The 15000-nt window shown below is 40.6% G+C and overlaps 2 protein-coding genes across 3 annotated transcripts in view; both read right to left on the bottom strand.

The window, feature by feature from the left end:
* The window catches only part of rnf4 (ring finger protein 4), an 8121-nt gene extending 6504 nt beyond the window's left edge, over positions 1-1617 (bottom strand). The window contains exon 1 of the mRNA XM_078244435.1: positions 1408-1617. The gene's annotated coding sequence lies outside the window, so the exon portion shown is untranslated. The remainder of the gene's footprint in view (positions 1-1407) is intronic.
* Positions 1618-5055: 3438 nt separating this feature from the next.
* Positions 5056-15000, bottom strand: part of LOC144513373 (putative pancreatic secretory proteinase inhibitor) — an 11783-nt gene continuing 1838 nt past the window's right edge. For both annotated transcript variants that reach the window (XM_078244430.1, XM_078244429.1), the window contains exons 2-4: positions 11036-11067; positions 10671-10783; positions 5056-5274 (exon numbers count right to left, since the gene is read on the bottom strand). In XM_078244430.1, the coding sequence (XP_078100556.1) occupies positions 5229-5274; positions 10671-10783; positions 11036-11067 (191 nt within the window). In that variant the 3' untranslated portion in view covers positions 5056-5228. The remainder of the gene's footprint in view (positions 5275-10670; positions 10784-11035; positions 11068-15000) is intronic.

The following is a 15000-nucleotide window of genomic DNA, read 5'->3' as shown; positions in this document are numbered from 1 at the left end:
CACAGTTGGCATCAACTGTTAGCATCAGAGAAACACACAGTTAGCATCAACTGTTAGCATCAGAGAAACACAGTTAGCATCCACTGTTAGCATCAGAGAAACACACAGTTAGCATCCACTGTTAGCATCAGAGAAACACACAGTTAGCATCAACTGTTAGCATCAGAGAAACACACAGTTAGCATCAACTGTTAGCATCAGAGAAACACACAGTTAGCATCAACTGTTAGCATCAGAGAAATACACAGTTAGCATCAACTGTTAGCATCAGAGAAACACACAGTTAGCATCCACTGTTAGCATCAGAGAAACACACAGTTAGCATCCACTGTTAGCATCAGAGAAACACACAGTTAGCATCCACTGTTAGCATCAGAGAAACACACAGTTAGCATCCACTGTTAGCATCAGAGAAACACACAGTTAGCATCCACTGTTAGCATCAGAGAAACACACAGTTAGCATCCACTGTTAGCATCAGAGAAACAGAGAGAGTTACACACTGACTGTTCTGTTAGCATCAAATATGGATGCTGACACTATGTTTCTATCTACAATTTAATTACGACAGAACAGTTTCTAAAGAAAAGCTAAATTAAACTGTGGCTTTTTAAAGCATTAAAAACATCCCTGAGATTGCGATCCCCAAACCCACCAGACTCCATGTAAATAATCAGGACTTTTATCATGGTAAAACATACTTCATTCAAAGTGGACAGAAACTAAAGAAAACTACCAAAAGCCGTCTTGGTTCATCTTTCCACTGTTCCAACAATCACCACTCTGGTTTGGTTGAAATAAACCCTTAATTCACCCATTTACATGTGGAGATATGCTGGCTCTATACACGCTAAAAGTCCTGATTATTTACATGGAGTCTGGTGGGTTAGTGGACTGACTGCTGCTGAACATTAGTCCTGTAGGGTAACATTACAGCTTGTTACTAACTGCTGCTGAACATTAGTCCTGTAGGGTAACATTACAGCTTGGTTCTGGTTTAATACTGGTCCAGTTTCAGAGATTGTTGTTCCATCAGACACTCAGACACGCAAACATGGAGACAGAGAGTCCAGGCTGAAAGCTACCTTTAAATAATTCTGACCTAGTGACTGTTTAGTTAGCCGTTAGCAGCTGGCTAGCAGCCGGCTTTAGCGGTGTTGTGTTCAAATCGGTTCCCTTTCGAAAAGCGTTTTCTGTCTCTGACGGAAATAAATTAATATATGTTAAGTTTTTCCAAAAATGTTCTATGTAAACCGCCTCTGGTTGAGTTTATGTTGGAGGAAACTTAACGTTGAGTTTCTGGATGTAACGTTATGATATTCATTATATAATAAAGAGTTTAGCGGGGAAGAGTTTGGACGGAAACTGATTTGAACACAACACCTGTAATATTGACAACAGTCTCACCGTCACCGTGGCTCCTCTCCTGTTAGCCGTTAGCCGCACTAACGGTCACACATTTAAACATTTAAATATCAGAATAAACGGATTTATCGACGCCGAGCAGCTGCTGCAAATGTTAGCTTCTATCGTTGCTAATGTTAGCTTCTACTGCTGCTAATGTTAGCTTTTACCGCCGGCTTCCTTCTTCTTCTTCTCCTCTCTTGTGTACCGGAAGCTGTGGGCCGAGTTGATCATAGTTCCCGCCCCCTGCTGGTTGACAGTGAGAAGTGCAGATTAAATCTGAGGAATAACGTCATGTTTCCTAAACTCTTCTGTGATGTCATCAATATATAATCTTTATTAATTATAATACATTTATATAACGATAAACATCACACTGTTATTCTGTTAAAGTACTACTAGTACTACTACCCATTATACGACTACTACTACTAGTACTACTACCCATTATACGACTACTACTACTAGTACTACTACCCATTATACGACTACTACTACTAGTACTACTACCCATTATACTACTACTACTAGTACTAATACCCATTATACTACTACTACTAGTACTACTACCCATTATACGACTACTACTACTAGTACTACTACCCATTATACTACTACTACTAGTACTACTACCCATTATACTACTACTACTAGTACTACTACCCATTATACTACTACTACTAGTACTACTACCCATTATACTACTACTACTAGTACTACTACCCATTATACGACTACTACTACTAGTACTACTACCCATTATACTACTAGTACTAGTACTCACTACCCAATTTATACTACCACTACTACTGTACTACTACCCATTATACCACTACTACTACTAGCGCTACTTACCACCCAATATACTACCACTACTACTAGTACCACTACACCATTATACCACTACTACTCAGCACTACCACCAACATTACTCACCACTACCACTACCAATTACTACCCATTATACTACCACTACCACTAGTACCACATCACCCATTATACTACTACTACTAGTACTAATACCCATTATACTACTACTACTAGTACTACTACCCATTATACGACTACTACTACTAGTACTACTACCCATTATACTACTACTACTAGTACTAATACCCATTATACTACTACTACTAGTACTAATACCCATTATACTACTACTACTAGTACTACTACTACCCATTATTACCACTACCCCCTAATCTCTATGTATGTGTGTGTGTGTGTCTCTGTGTGTGTGTCTGTGTGTGTGTGTGTGTGTCTGTGTGTGTGTGTGTGTGTGTGTGTCTGTGTGTGTGTGTGTGTGTCTCTGTGTGTGTGTCTGTGTGTGTGTCTCTGTGTGTGTGTGTGTGTGTGTGTGTGTGTGTCTCTGTGTGTGTGTGTGTGTGTGTGTGTGTGTGTGTGTCATGTGTGTGTGTGTATGTGTGTGTGTAGTGTGTGAATGTGTGTGTCTCTAGTGTGTGTGTGTAGTGTGTGTGTGTGTGATAGTAATGTGTGTGTCGTGTGTGTGTGTGTGTGTGTAGTGTGTGTAGTGTGTGTAGTGTGTAGTGTGTCTCTGTGTGATGTCTGTGTGTGTATGTGTGTGTGTGTGTGTGTGTGTGTGTGTGTCTGTGTGTGTGTGTGTGTGTGTGTGTGTGTGTGTGTGTGTGTGTGTGTGTGTGTGTGTGTGTGTGTGTGTGAGTGTGTGTGTGTGTGTGTGTGTGTGTGTGTGTGTGTGTGTGTGTGTGTGTGTGTGTGTGTGTGTGTGTGTGTGTGTGTGTGTGTGTGTGTGTGTGTGTGTGTGTGTGTGTGTGTGTGTGTGTGTGGGTGTGTGTGAGTGTGTGTGTGTGTGTGTGTGTGTGTGTGTGTGTGTGTGTGTGTGTGTGTGTGTGTGTGTGTGTGTGTGTGTGTGTGAGTGTGTGTGTGTGTGTGTGTGTGTGTGTGTGTGTGTGTGTGTGTGTGTGTGTGTGTGTGTGTGTGTGTGTGTGTGTGTGTGTGTGTGTGTGTGTGTGTGTGTGTGTGTGTGTGTGTGTGTGTGTGAGTGTGTGAGTGTGTGTGTGTGTGTGTGTGTGTGTGTGTGTGTGTGTGTGTGTGTGTGTGTGTGTGTGAGTGTGTGTGTGTGTGTGTGTGTGTGTGTGTGTGTGTGTGTTTAGCTTTAATGAAAAAGGAACTAGTAGTCCAGATGATGTGTGAAATCATGTTCATATTTTCAGAAGAGCATGGCGTTTGGTACACTTCTCTAGTGTAGTTTGGGGTGCTAAACATTTTCAGAAAGGAAGCCATCCCAAAAACGCCTCGTGGCACCCATGGCAGCCATTTCACTTTCCGCCATAACTGAATGATGTGTTTTGCATCATTTCTCCTGAACCAAACACGGTAACCCCCAATAGGTGCTGTCTATGTTGTGATGGTCCGGGATTACCATCACACCTCATCACCCGTTAATGGTGCATTCAGGGACACTGAAGGAGGACATCTCAGTATCTGAGGACTAGGGATGTCACGAGATACTACCAACACCTTCCGGTTCTAAAATTACAAAACGCCGATGATGCCCATTTTTTTGAAGCACCGTTCGCACCGTTAGCGGCAATGCCAGTGTTAGCTGCACGAACAGGTCACGAACAAGTGGCCGAAGTCACGTCCTTCTACTTCCGGTCCATACCAGAGCCAACTCTACCCGTCACGTCCGTGCTCCTCCACTAACGTTAGCAGTTAGCAGGGTTAGCATGGCTGCGTTAGCCATGGTTAGCCAGCACCAGTCGGGATCACTTTACTGGCTGTGTCTCAATTGTTTTTGGGTTAGGGTTAGTTTTTTTGTTTTGTTTTGTATGACAATAGTTTTTGCGAGTAACCAACTCTGTACTCTGTATAATTCAATGTGAGAACACAAATGTTGAAATTACATAAAATGCCCGTCCCCTTAACCGTGATAAGTTAGCCTGAAGCTAATAGCTTATGTTCTGGTTAGTTAGTCAGCCCTGATGATCATGTAGCAGCTAGCAGCTAGCAGCTAGCAGCTAGCAGCTAACAGCTAACAGAATTTAAACAATGTCTGAGTTGAAAACGCATCTTGTTGTCATGTAAGGGCCCTGTTCATGTTGACATTTTAATTGCATTTTGTGTTTCAGCTCAGTGGAAGCTCGTACACGTAGCTGCAGCTGCTCCAGTTTGCTAGGACCGATTCAGGTCGGGTTTATTAAATCTAAAGTACACGCATATTCATAGCGATCGAGATTAACGTAAAAATTGGCCGGAATTCTCCTTTAAGTAAGGTTGATATTTTCTGGAATAAGTGTTTTGTTTTGATTGTTATTTGTAGTTTAATTGTTTAATTTCATGGTCCGATCAATATATATATATATATATATATATATATATATATATATATATATATATATATATATATATATATATATGTATATCTGACAGTTCTATGTTACGTTTGTTCTGATTTAGTTCTAGATTCTGTTATTTTTGGGTAAATAAACCCTTCTTTTGAGCAGCTTTCAGATCAACGTGGCCCGTTCATGCTCAGCCTGTGTGGGAAACATCTGGAAGGAATAGAAATAATTTGGCTGGATGTACATTTTACTAAATAATTATATAATTAATAACATAATTCCCCAACTCTGAATCACAGATTTGTGTTAAAAAGTGACGAAGCTGAACTCGGAGAGAAAGGGAAATCTTTAATGTTGAAAGAAGATTTCTGAATGTCCTTACAGAGATATGAAAATATAAAACACAGCAACTGTGTGCTACACGCTAACAGCTACATGCTAACTAACTAAATATACACGTGATGATGTCATCGGTCTGGGAGGACAGCGATGATGTTATCTTCAGCAGGGTCCGTCCCGCACGATCAAGATGTCTGCGTTTTTCTCCCTGAACAGAAACAGACAAAAGTCAATCGTTAATATAACATTCATCATACAAACTGTCTGAAAACACACGACTTTCATCAGGAAACAGGTGTTTATGTCCTGAAGAAGTTAAGGAGAAAACACAAGACTTTCACCAGGAAACAGGTGTTCATGTCTGAAGAAGTTAAGGAGAAAACACAAGACTTTCACCAGGAAACAGGTGTTCATGTCCTGAAGAAGTTAAGGAGAAAACACAAGACTTTCACCAGGAAACAGGTGTTCATGTCTGAAGAAGTTAAGGAGAAAACACAAGACTTTCACCAGGAAACAGGTGTTTATGTCCTGAAGAAGTTAAGGAGAAAACACAAGACTTTCACCAGGAAACAGGTGTTCATGTCCTGAAGAAGTTAAGGAGAAAACACAAGACTTTCACCAGGAAACAGGTGTTCATGTCCTGAAGAAGTTAAGGAGAAAACACAAGACTTTCACCAGGAAACAGGTGTTCATGTCCTGAAGAAGTTAAGGAGAAAACACAAGACTTTCACCAGGAAACAGGTGTTTATGTCCTGGAGAAGTTAAGGAGAAAACACAAGACTTTCACCAGGAAACAGGTGTTCATGTCCTGAAGACGTTAAGGAGAAAACACAAGACTTTCACCAGGAAACAGGTGTTCATGTCCTGAAGAAGTTAAGGAGAAAACACAAGACTTTCACCAGGAAACAGATGTTCATGTCCTGAAGAAGTTAAGGAGAAAACACAAGACTTTCACCAGGAAACAGGTGTTCATGTCCTGAACTGAAGAACTTTCCCATCTAAACTCAGCAAAAAAGAACCGTCCTCTCACTTTCAACTGCTTTTATTTTTAGCCAACTTAACATGCGTAAAACTTTGTATGAACATAAAAAAATTAAACTACTAAGAACTAAACTAAACAACGTTTCACAGACATGTGACTAACAGAAATGGAAAAATGTGTCCCTGAACAAAGGATGGTCAAAATCAAAAGTTACAGTCAGTATGTGGTGTGGCCACCAGCTGCATTAAGTACTGCAGTACATCTCCTCCTCATGTACTGCACCAGGTTTGTCATTTCTTGCTGTGAGATGTTACCCCACTCTTCCACCAAGGCAACTTAAAGTTCCAGGACATTTCAGGGGGGCATAGTTCTTGCCGTTACCCTCCGATCCAACAGGTCCCAGACGTGCTGGGATTGAGATCCGGACTCTTCGCTGGCCATGGCAGAACACTAACTTTCCTGTCTTGCAGGAAAACGAGCACAGAGCGAGCGTTATGGCTGGTTATTATCATGCTGGAGGGTGATGTCAGGATGGGCCTGCAGGAAGGGGACCACATGAGGGAGGTGGAGGTCTTCCCTTGTAGCCTGCAGGAAGGGGACCACATGAGGGAGGTGGAGGTCTTCCCTGTAGCCTGCAGGAAGGGGACCACATGAGGGAGGTGGAGGTCTTCCCTGTAGCCTGCAGGAAGGGGACCACATGAGGGAGGTGGAGGTCTTCCTGTAGCCTGCAGGAAGGGGACCACATGAGGGAGGTGGAGGTCTTCCCTGTAGCCTGCAGGAAGGGGACCACATGAGGGAGGTGGAGGTCTTCCCTGTAGCCTGCAGGAAGGGGACCACATGAGGGAGGTGGAGGTCTTCCCTGTAGCCTGCAGGAAGGGGACCACATGAGGGAGGTGGAGGTCTTCCCTGTAGCCTGCAGGAAGGGGACCACATGAGGGAGAGGGATGTCTTCCCTGTAACGTTCTGCAACTTTTGATGTTGACCGTCCTTTGTTCTGTTAGTGACATGTCTGTGAAACGTTGTTCAGTTTAGTTCTTAGCAGTTGAATCTTTTATGTTCATACAAAGTTTTATGCATGTTAAGTTGGCTGAAAATAATAAGTTTATTTTTTTGCTGAGTATATATGTACGAATGCTTCATGGGTATTTTGGTCAGTATAAGAAGTGAAAGAGAGAAAATAATCAGTATTGTTGTTGTTTTGAAGTAATGAAGGTAAAGACTCACAGCCTGTATATATTATATGTATATATTGTATATATTATATGTATATATTGTATATATTATATGTATATATTCAGTGTTGGGGAGTAACGAAATACATGTACCGGCGTTACGTATTCAGAATACAAATGATGAGTACCTGTACTCCGTTACAGTTACAATTTAAATAGTTGGTGTTTAAAATACAGTTACATTGTTGAAATCAATGGATTACATGACGATACTTCTCTGTTTCACCAGTTTATTCACTCTCTGAATAAATTAAGGCAACTCCACGCATTTCCCAGAAGCCCCAATATGAAAACGAAAAAATTTGCTATTTGCGTGATCAGTCACAATGGAGTCGGAACCGGCACAACAGAGCAGAGAGAGCAGGAATGGTTTCTATCTTGGAAATTCAAACAGCATTTCACATTAAAGAAAGAACAGGGAGAACGAAATATAACTGTGCAGTGTAACCTCTGCTGGCCAGCCACCAACTTCCTTTCAGCGTCCAAATGACTCCACCTCCAACCTGAAGAAGCATCTTAAAGTAAGTTATTTTAATTAGCCAGGGGTATTCGTCTGCTGTAGTGTTACTGGTCACCTTGCTGTTTTATAGTTGACGTGTGACTTTACATTCTCCTACGTGCTGATTAACTAGCCGTTGAAAGACTGACTAGCCCCGTTTGACATGCTAGCTAACGTTAGCTAAAATTAGCTTGTGGTAGCTTAGACTGCGGTTAGATTTTTGTAGTATGCAGTTCGGGACTACAAATACAAAAATCTATCTGCTTGTTCAGGTCCACATTCAGCCAGTTGGAAAAGAAGAAGACACCAGAATAGGCCTGTTTAGTAAGCTGGATGTGATGGCCGCATTCCTACACTTATAAAATGCAATTCAATGTGGAAGTAATCCAAGTATTCTGTTACGTTACAAATGACATTTTTGGGCATGTATTCTGTATTCTGTAACGGAACATGTTTTGAAAGTATCCTTCCCAACACTGTATATACAGTGGGGCAAAAAAGTATTTAGTCAGCCACCAATTGTGCAAGTTCTCCCACTTAAAAAGATGAGAGAGGCCTGTAATCTTCATCATAGCTACACTTCAACTATGAGAGACAAAATGAGAAAAACAATCCAGAAAATCACATTGTAGGATTTTTAATGAATTTATTTGCAAATTATGGTGGAAAATAAGTATTTGGTGAATAACAAAAGTTCATCTCAATACTTTGTTATATACCCTTTGTTGGCAATGACAGAGGTCAAACGTTTCCTGTAAGTCTTCACAAGGTTTTCACACACTGTTGCTGGTATTTTGGCCCATTCCTCCATGCAGATCTCCTCTAGAACAGTGATGTTTTGGGGCTGTCGCTGGGCAACACGGACTTTCAGCTCCCTCCAAAGATTTTCTATGGGGTTGAGATCTGGAGACTGGCTAGGCCACTCCAGGACCTTGAAATGCTTCTTTCGAAGCCACTCCTTCGTTGCCCGGGCGGTGTGTTTGGGATCATTGTCATGCTGAAAAACCCAGCCACGTTTCATCTTCAATGCCCTTGCTGATGGAAGGAGGTGTTCACTCAAAATCTCACGATACATGGCCCCATTCATTCTTTCCTTTACACGGATCAGTCGTCCTGGTCCCTTTGCAGAAAAAACCCCCAAAGCATGATGTTTCCATGAGTTGAGTTTTTATCAAAAAGTTCTATTTTGATTTCATCTGACCATATGACATTCTCCCAATCCTCTTCTGGATCATCCAAATGCTCTCTAGCAAACTCCAGACGGGCCTGGACATGTACTGGCTTAAGCAGGGGGACACGTCTGGCACTGCAGGATTTGAGTCCCTGGCGGCGTAGTGTGTTCCTGATGGTAGCCTTTGTTACTTTGGTCCCAGCTCTCTGCAGGTCATTCACTAGGTCCCCCCGTGTGGTTCTGGGGTTTTTGCTCACCGTTCTTGTGATCATTTTGACCCCACGGCGTGAGATCTTGCGTGGAGCCCCGGATCGAGGGAGATTATTAGTGGTCTTGTATGTCTTCCATTTTCTTATAATTTCTCCCACAGTTGATTTCTTCACACCAAGCTGCTTACCTATTGCAGATTCAGTCTTCCCAGCCTGCTGCAGGTCTACAATTTAGTTTCTGGTGTCCTTTGCCAGCTCTTTGGTCTTGGCCATAGTGGAGTTTGGAGTGTGACTGTTTGAGGTTGTGGACAGGTGTCTTTTCTACTGATAACAAGTTCAAACAGGTGCCATTAATACAGATAACGAGTGGAGGACAGAGGAGCCTCTTAAAGAAGAAGTTACAGGTCTGTGAGAGTCAGAAATCTTGCTTGTTTGTAGGTGATCAAATACTTATTTTCCAGAGGAATTTGCAAATAAATTCATTAAAAATCCTACAATGTGATTTTCTGGATTATTTTTCTCATGTTGTCTCTCATAGTTGAAGTGAACCTATGATGAAGATTACAGGCCTCTCTCATCTTTTTAAGTGGGAGAACTTGCACAATTGGTGGCTGACTAAATACTTTTTGCCCCACTGTATTATATATATTACATGTATATATTGTTTATGTTATATGTATATATTGTTTATGTTATATGTATATATTGTATATATTATATGTATATATTGTATATATTGTTTATGTTATATGTATATATTGTATATATTATATGTATATATTGTATATATTATATGTATATATTGTATATATTGTTTATGTTATATGTATATATTGTATATATTATATGTATATATTGTATATATTACATGTATATATTACATGTATATATTGTATATATTATATGTATATATTGTATATATTATATGTATATATTGTATATATTACATGTATATATTGTATATATTACATGTATATATTGTATATGTAGACTCACAGCCTGTATATATTATATGTACATATTGTATATATTATATGTATATATTGTATATATTATATGTATATATTGTATATATTATATGTATATATTGTATATATTATATGTATATATTACATGTATATATTGTGTATGTAAAAACTCACAGCCTGTATATGTTACATGTATATATTGTAAATATTATATGTATATATTGTATATATTACATGTGTATATTGTATATATTATATGTATATATTGTATATATTATATGTATATATTGTATATATTACATGTATATATTGTATATATTACATGTATATATTATATATATATATTGTATATATTACATGTATGCATTGTATATATTATATGTTATATGTATATATTGTATATATTACATGTATGCATTGTATATATTGTATATATTACATGTATGCATTGTATATATTGTATATGTTATATGTATATATTGTATATATTACATGTATATATTGTATATATTATATGTATATATTGTATATGTAAAGACTCACAGCCTGTGGACGCACAGAGAGCACTCGTTGGCATAGGTGTTGCCATCGCTGCCGCATACCGGAGAGAAGTTCAGAGGACACGCCTGAGACACACTGGTCCCCACACAGGAGGGCTGCAGACAGACAGTTAGAGAGACAGACAGGTTAGAGAGACAGACAGGTCAGACAGACAGGTAGAGAGACAGACAGGTTAGAGAGACAGGTCAGACAGACAGGTAGAGAGACAGACAGGTCAGACAGACAGGTAGAGAGACAGACAGGTAGAGAGACAGACAGGTTAGAGAGACAGGTCAGACAGACAGACAGCCCTGATCATACCGTCAGACAAGTAATCACTATGTTAAAGTTACAGTTACAGTCCTTACCCTCCTGTAGAGCTGGGACTTATCCTCTGCATCTGGAACAGAGACAATGAGGTTTTCATTCCTTTTACACCTGACTCATTCAGACGTGACTTCACTTCCTGAAGGTTACCATGGTGACCTAGAACGTGACATAGCTCCATTTGTTCCTTTTCTCTGCTAACGGGACATGAACCCTCCCCCACTCTTATACTTCCTCACCTTACTTCGTGCTTTGCTCCCGTCAGAACCATAGATATACATAATAAAGGCTAGATGTCTTACGGCGGAGTCTCTAACGTCATCACCGGCGGCCTTCTTGTCACAGGCAAGCTTTCTGGCGGGCTCTGTGGTACCTGATGTAAGGTGAGTGATCTGCACAAACACAAATACTCTTATCTCGCTGAAATCTTGACGGATTTACAAACGGTTTGGTTTCTTACAAACGTTATTAACGTGGCTATAATTCTGGATGCTTGAACATGTTGAAATTGCAGCTTTTCTTTTCGAAAAACAACTTAATCGTGCAGCATAGTTGTGTATCACGACTACTTGCGCAAGTTATCAAGGCTGAGACCACAATCGAGCTGTTCAATTATATAGGTTTTACTGACACCAATAACGATTTTATGATAACTAATCTTTTGTCTAAATCTTTGTGGATGTGGTTGTAGTTATTAGCTGGCTAATAACAAGAAGCTTTGAGTGAGACCTAGTAGCAGCTAACGTTACAGTTTAGCTGCTACCCAGCAATTTTACATCAGTTGGAGGGGCAGAATTGCTCTTTCTTTTCAATATAACTTAAGTAGCACATGATTTCCAATTGGTTTGGTTTGTTAAAAACATCTTACATTATGATACAGGAATTTGCTATCTTTATAAGAGAAGATGCCAGACTTTTGTGCAGCCTGTGGATGCTCCAATCGCCAGAGTCTCAAAACGAGAGCCTGTGGGATCACCTTTCACCTGTAAGATATGACAATATTATTGGGTATGGTGAAGGGTATGTGATGATGGGGGGGTATGGTGAAGGGTATGTGATGATAGGGGGGTATGGTGAAGGGTATGTGATGATGGGGGGGGGGTATGGTGAAGGGTATGTGATGATGTGGGGGTATGGTGAAGGGTATGTGATGATGTGGGGGTATGGTGAAGGGTATGTGATGATAGGGGGTATGGTGAAGGGTATGTGATGATGGGGGGGTATGGTGAAGGGTATGTGATGATGGGGGGGTATGGTGAAGGGTATGTGATGATAGGGGGTATGGTGAAGGGTATGTGATGATGAGGGGGGTATGGTGAAGGGTATGTGATGATGTGGGGGGTATGGTGAAGGGTATGTGATGATAGGGGGTATGGTGAAGGGGTATGTGATGATGGCGGGGGTATGGTGAAGGGTATGTGATGATAGGGGGTATGGTGAAGGGTATGTGATGATGGGGGGTATGGTGAAGGGTATGTGATGATGGGGGGTATGGTGAAGGGTATGTGATGATGGCGGGGGGTATGGTGAAGGGTATGTGATGATAGGGGGTATGATGAAGGGTATGTGATGATAGGGGGTATGGTGAAGGGTATGTGATGATGGCGGGGGTATGGTGAAGGGTATGTGATGATAGGGGGTATGGTGAAGGGTATGTGATGATAGGGGGGTATGATGAAGGCTATGTGATGATGGGGGGGTATGGTGAAGGGTATGTGATGATGGGGGGGTATGGTGAAGGGTATGTGATGATGGGGGGGTATGGTGAAGGGTATGTGATGATGGGGGGGCCAAGGGAACTTTATCAGGATCATAGTATCCTGTATCCATGAAATAACTGGCCTTTCAAAATAAAAGTCTGCCTGCCTCTATGGGAATCTAACATAGGGGTGTACTGACTTATGCCTCCTGTATTTTAAGGAAGAACATTTATTTATTTACGATACATTATTCATTCACAAAGAAAATTGGTGTCCTTAAAGATTGGATTTTTCCTCATTTTTTTAATTAAGGCATTAACATCACTTTCCAAAAGATGATTTTTTTTTTGTATTCCTCTTTTTAGTCAACTTTAGCATGGGTGTCCTAATTTGTTCACATGACTGTATAATAATTTAGGTGTGTATTTTTGTCCTTACCGTTAATGTTGAAAGAAGGAAAAAAGGGTTGGAAATGTTGACAATAATTTATATATCTGGGTACATTTCTCACGTTTTTAAGGTTTCCCAAAACCGGAAAGATGAGGAGGCAGTGGGAACTTGCCCTAAGAAGGGACGGTTTTGTTGCCTCTGACAGGACACTGCTCTGCAGTGAGCACTTCAGGAGTGAGGACTTTGACAGAACGGGGCAGAATGTCCGGCTTAAAGATGGTGTTGTGCCAACCATTTTTAACTTTCCAGCTCACCTTCAAAGGGTATGTGTATCATTGACCAACAATAATTCAAGGTGTATAAGATTGATATATCAATATGTGATTAAATTCCACTTTAGCTTTTGTTACTGCAAGTTATATAATGTGTTGTTTAATTTACCTCTAGAAGAGTGGAAGACAACCTGCCAATGGACTTGTCTCAGGATGCACCTCAACCTGATGTTGTGAGTATTTGTATGTGGAATGTCAAACAAATGAGAGCATCATATGGCTTGTTATATTAAATCCTTTAGCTTGGTGGTACCCAGAAAGGTCTATGATGGTGTTAGTAGTCTAAGAGCCCAATATTATTTGAGGTGGTACTCTGGGTAAAAAGTTTGAGAACTACTGGCTATCTTACTTGCTCTGTCACTCATACAGTTGAATGAATAAACATGTGTGAACATTGAAACTACACCCAGGTGTAGGCAACCTTTTCAATCAAAAGATCCAACCCTGAGTTGGAACCAGCAAGCAGAGCTAAAAACCTCCTCCTCACCTATAAAGCTCTTCAAGGTCAGGCCCCTTCATATCTTAAAGAGCTCATAGTACCCTATTACCCCTCTAGAACACTACGTTCTCTGAATGCAGGCTACTTGTGGTTCCTATAGTCTCTAAAAGTAGAACAGGAGCCAGAGCCTTCAACTACCAAGCTCCTCTCTTGTGGAACCAGCTTCCAGTTGTGGTTCGGGAGGCAGACACCCTCTCCACATTCAAGAGTAGGCTTAAGACATTCCTCTTTGATAAAGCTTATAGTTAGGGTTGGATCAGGTGAGTCCTTAGTTGTGCTGCTATAGGCCTAGACTATCAGGGGATTTCCCATGGTGCACTGAGCTCCTCTCTTCCTCTCTCTCTGCACAGATTCATGTCCCATTAATGCATGTTACTAACTTCACTTCTTCCCTGGAGTTCTTTCTCGTCTCGCAGGTTCTCATCGATCCTAGTGGAGCCTCCTGCCATGGTCCTGTTTGACTGCCATTGCCAATATTGTTGTTGCCGTGCACCTGTCTGTCTGTCTGTCTGTCTGTCTGTCTCTCTCTCTGTCTCTCTCTCTGCCTCTGTCTCTCTCTCTCTCTCTCTCTCTCTCTCTCACCCCAACTGGTCGAGTCAGACGACCACCCACCTAGAGCCGAAGGGTCTGTCCTAGGTTTCTGCCTTTTAACAGGCAGTTTTTCCTTGCCCTTGTCGCCAAGGTCTTGCTCATGGTGGCACTGTTGAGTCTCTGTAAATAATGTTATAAGGAGTTCGGTCTAGACCTGCTCTATTTGAAAAGTGTCCTGAGATAACTTTTGTTATGAATTGGCGCTAAACAAATTTAGAATTGAATTGATTTTTTTTATCTCTATCCTCCATGGGTATACCTCCACAGTAGTGTAGTTCTCTCTATAGGGTGGGGATTTCAACATGCAGCATTTCTTTATGTATACTTGTAAAGGGAAATCTTGTACCTATTTTTTTATTGCAAAATAAACATGTAATAATTCAAATTATGTTCTTATATTAGTAATATTCATATTATAAAAGTATATATAGATCTCATGTTGCCATTCTGTACACTGAGTTATAGTAGCCTATATATTGATTTAACATAAATAC

Source organism: Sander vitreus, unplaced genomic scaffold, assembly GCF_031162955.1.
Source record: "Sander vitreus isolate 19-12246 unplaced genomic scaffold, sanVit1 ctg234_0, whole genome shotgun sequence".
Classification (NCBI taxonomy): Eukaryota; Metazoa; Chordata; class Actinopteri; order Perciformes; family Percidae; genus Sander; species Sander vitreus.
This window is presented reverse-complemented; position numbering and strand designations above follow the sequence as displayed.